The following is a 3,342-nucleotide window of genomic DNA, read 5'->3' on the forward strand; positions in this document are numbered from 1 at the left end:
CAGTACCCCCCGCAGTGCCCCCCTGTCCCACCCCTGTATCCCCACCGTCCCATCACCATGTCCTCACTGTCCCCACCCCCGGCGGTGTCCCCACTGTCCCGTCACCGTGTCCCCATGCCCCCTCCCCACGCCGGGGGTGCCCGGGGGTCCCGGGGGTCCCCTCCTCGCCGCCGCAGTGGCCCCGCCGGCCGAGCCCGGGGACCCGGCGGGTCCCGGAGCCGCCGGTGCGGGCGGAGGGGTCGGGCCCGGCGGGGAGGGGCGGCCCGGGACCCCCGCAGTGCCCGGCTGGGAGCGGGGGGTGAGGGCCGGGGTGCCGGGGAAGGGTCCGGGTCCTGCCTCTCCCCCCCCCCGCGCGGGGTCCCCCGAGCTGCCGCCAGACTTAGAGGAGCTCATTTTCCGCCCTAAAGAAACTTTCCTGGCTTGCCTTTTCCTTCTTTTATTGGGATTTTGTGGAGCCGGGGAGGGGGCAGGGAGGGAGCCACGGACACCCCGCGGGGGCAGCTCCGCGGTCACCGGGCCGGGCGGGGGGCAGAGCTGGCCCCGCACCCATCCCTGGCCCCGCTCCCATCCCTGGCCCCGCTCCCTCTGCCACATCCTATCTGTCCCAGAGCCCTGCTCGGCTGAGGGGGGAGTGGGACGGGATCCTGCAGCCCTGTGTCACCCGGGGGTGCTCCCACGGGACGGGTCCTTTGGTCCTACAACATCCCGGGGTGCTCCTGAGGGATGAGGTCCTTCGGGTCTGCATCCCCCGGGGATGCTCCTCTGGGATGGGTCCCCCTATGACCCAGGGATGCTCCTTGCCCATCCAGGCTGGGAGCGGGGACGGGGCTGGCACTCAGGACGGAGCCGTTCCCCGTCCGTCTCCCAGGGCTGGATGCTGGGAAGGGTTTTGTTCTGCCCCGAGGCATCTCCCGCATCCTGCCGAGGCCCTGGAAAGGGCCCAGGAGGGGCGGCCGTGACTCAGCCCCCACGTGACGGCACTTTCGAGGTTTGCAGAAGTCCCGGCCCCTCTCCGGCCGCTCCTGGCCCCATTCCCGGCTCCCGGGGCCAAGGCACACCGCCCGGCTCTGCGATTGTGCCTGCTCAGCACTTGCCGGGCTGTCAGGAATTTCCTGGTGCCGCTGGCTGGGGCTCAGGGCTGCGTCCCGGCCCCCAGCGCTGCCAGAGCCCAGCGCAGAGATGCCTTAAAGGCGCCGCGGGGTGTCCTGGCAGGAATCGCACTGGATGCTGCCCTGGCCCCCCCAGCACCCCACAGACACCGGGGGGTCAGCAATGGGGCCGAACCCACCGCCCACCCGTGCTGGTGCTGCTGGGACAGGCCCTGGCAGCGCAGGGGCACTGGATGAGAACTCCCAGGTCCTTCCCACAGGGATGCTCCCAATGCCAGCCAGGATTGCCCTGACCCAGGTGCATCCCCTGTACCTGGCCCGGCTCAACCTCCTGAGCTTCTCGTGGTGCCACCTGTCAGATGTGTCCCCCTGGGGGTCCCCTCCTGCTGTGGTGTCACCTGCACGTGGTGGGGACAAATCCCCCTGCAGAGGTGGGGAACAGATCCCTCTGCACCCCCAGACTCACCTGAGCCTGGGCACACCGGGGGCTGCAGGTCCAGGGGTGCCCCAGGCTGGTTCCTGAAGGTTCCAGGTGGTTCCGTGGCTGTTGGGGTGCTGGGATGTCCCTTTGTGACTTGGGGGCCACTGTGAGCCTGGGGGGTTGGGGGTGCCACTCCCAGGAGAGCCCCTCCCTGCGGAGGCAGCAGCTCCCGGATCCCTCTGCGGCACAGCAGGATGGAGATGCCCGTGGGGAAGGCAAAGCCCAGCTCCAGCCTGGCCCAGGGGAAGGCCAACGGATACAAAGATCTGTCCCAGTGGTCAGCCCTAATCCACCGAGAGATGGCCCAGCTGGAAGAACTCATGGAGCAGCAGCCCTGGCAGAGGAAAGCCAAGGGACACCAGGACCGGTGCCGAGGACACAAAGCACCGTCCCAGGGGGAAGGTTACACTGGCCAAGAGTTGTGCCAAGGGCAGGTCAACAGATCCCAAGGGCTGTGCCACGGGGAAGTCGAGGGGTACAAAGATCTGTCCCAGTGGGAAGCCCTCATCAACCAAGAGATGTCCCAAATGGAAGGATACATTGACCAAGAGCTGTGCCAAAGGAAAGCCAAGAGACAGCAGGAGCTGTGCCAAGGGCGAGTCAGTGGATACAAAGCGCTGTCCCAGTGGGAGGAATTAATCAACCAGGAGATGTCCCAGATGGAACACTTCATTGACCAGGAACTGTGCCAAGGACAAGCCAAGAGACACCAAGAGCGGTGCCAGGGGGAGGTCAGTGGATCCAAAGATCTCTCCCAGTGGATAATCAACCCAGAGATGGCTCAGTGTGAAAGGCTGCATTGCCCAGGGGCTGTGCCAAGGACAAGCCAGCAGAACAGGGAACACATCTCCACTCTGCCCACCTGTGCCAGGGCTCAGCACCCTCCAGCCCAGGCTCGTTGCCCACCTTGGCCTCCAGGGCCTTCCCCATCCCCTGCTCTCCAGCCCCACCAGGACCCAGCTTAGGGAAGTTCAACTTCCCCAGGGAGTTATTAATCCAAGCCTCCCCTTCCCCACCCACCCCACTGCAGCCCACGGGGAGAACCAGTGCCCCTGTGTGCTCCCCAGAAACACAGTGGGTGCCACACGCCCCAGCCACCAGGAAATAAATTACAGGAATCCAAGGAATTCCTGCTGTGGCTCCTTTGGCTTTTAGTGAGTCTGGGGGAGGGGCTGGGAGCTCAGGAGGGGTCCCTGAGGTGGGAATGTCACCACAAAACACAGGGCTGGGGCAGGGTGAGACACATGGCTGGGGACAGGACAAGGGGGACAGGCTGGAGTGCAGGGCAGAGAGTCTGGGAATCAGCAAATCATGGAATTGTTTGGGTTGGAAAAGCCCTCTGAGACCATTGAATCCAACCATCCCCGAGCACTGCCAGGGCCACCCCAGGCCATGTCCCCAAGTGCCACATCCACAGGGTTGTTAAATTCCTCCAGGGATGGGGACTCCCCTCTGCCCAGGGGGGACAGCCCTTTCCAGGAGGAATTTTCCCTGTTCCCTCTCCTCCTGTCCCTGTTCCCTGGGAGCAGAGCCCGACCCCTCCCCGCCTCTCCCCTCCTGTCAGGGATTGCAGAGCCAGAAGGTCCCCCCTGAGCCTCCTTTTCTCCAGGCTGAGCCCCCCCAGCTCCCTCAGCCCCTCCTGCTGCTCCAGCCCCTTCCCAGCTCTCCACTGGAGTTGCTCCATCGATCCCCTGGATTCTCCAGCGTGACCCAGAGTTACCAGACCCCCAGGAATGACCCCAAAGACAACCC

At 65.4% G+C, this 3,342-nt stretch overlaps 1 protein-coding gene across 1 annotated transcript; it reads left to right on the forward strand.

Annotated features, from left to right (window-relative positions):
- Window positions 1-1,700: 1,700 nt before the first annotated feature.
- On the forward strand, window positions 1,701-2,698 carry LOC114070481. Its single transcript, XM_027907922.1, has 2 exons — window positions 1,701-2,306; window positions 2,390-2,698. The coding sequence occupies exons 1-2, from the start codon at window positions 1,785-1,787 to the stop codon at window positions 2,696-2,698; spliced, it is 831 nt and encodes a 276-aa protein (XP_027763723.1). The 5' UTR covers window positions 1,701-1,784.
- Window positions 2,699-3,342: the final 644 nt, after the last annotated feature.

This window comes from Empidonax traillii, unplaced genomic scaffold (assembly GCF_003031625.1).
Source record: "Empidonax traillii isolate 1590-97213 ecotype Southwest subspecies unplaced genomic scaffold, ASM303162v1 scaffold1574:size89603, whole genome shotgun sequence".
Classification (NCBI taxonomy): domain Eukaryota; kingdom Metazoa; phylum Chordata; class Aves; order Passeriformes; family Tyrannidae; genus Empidonax; species Empidonax traillii.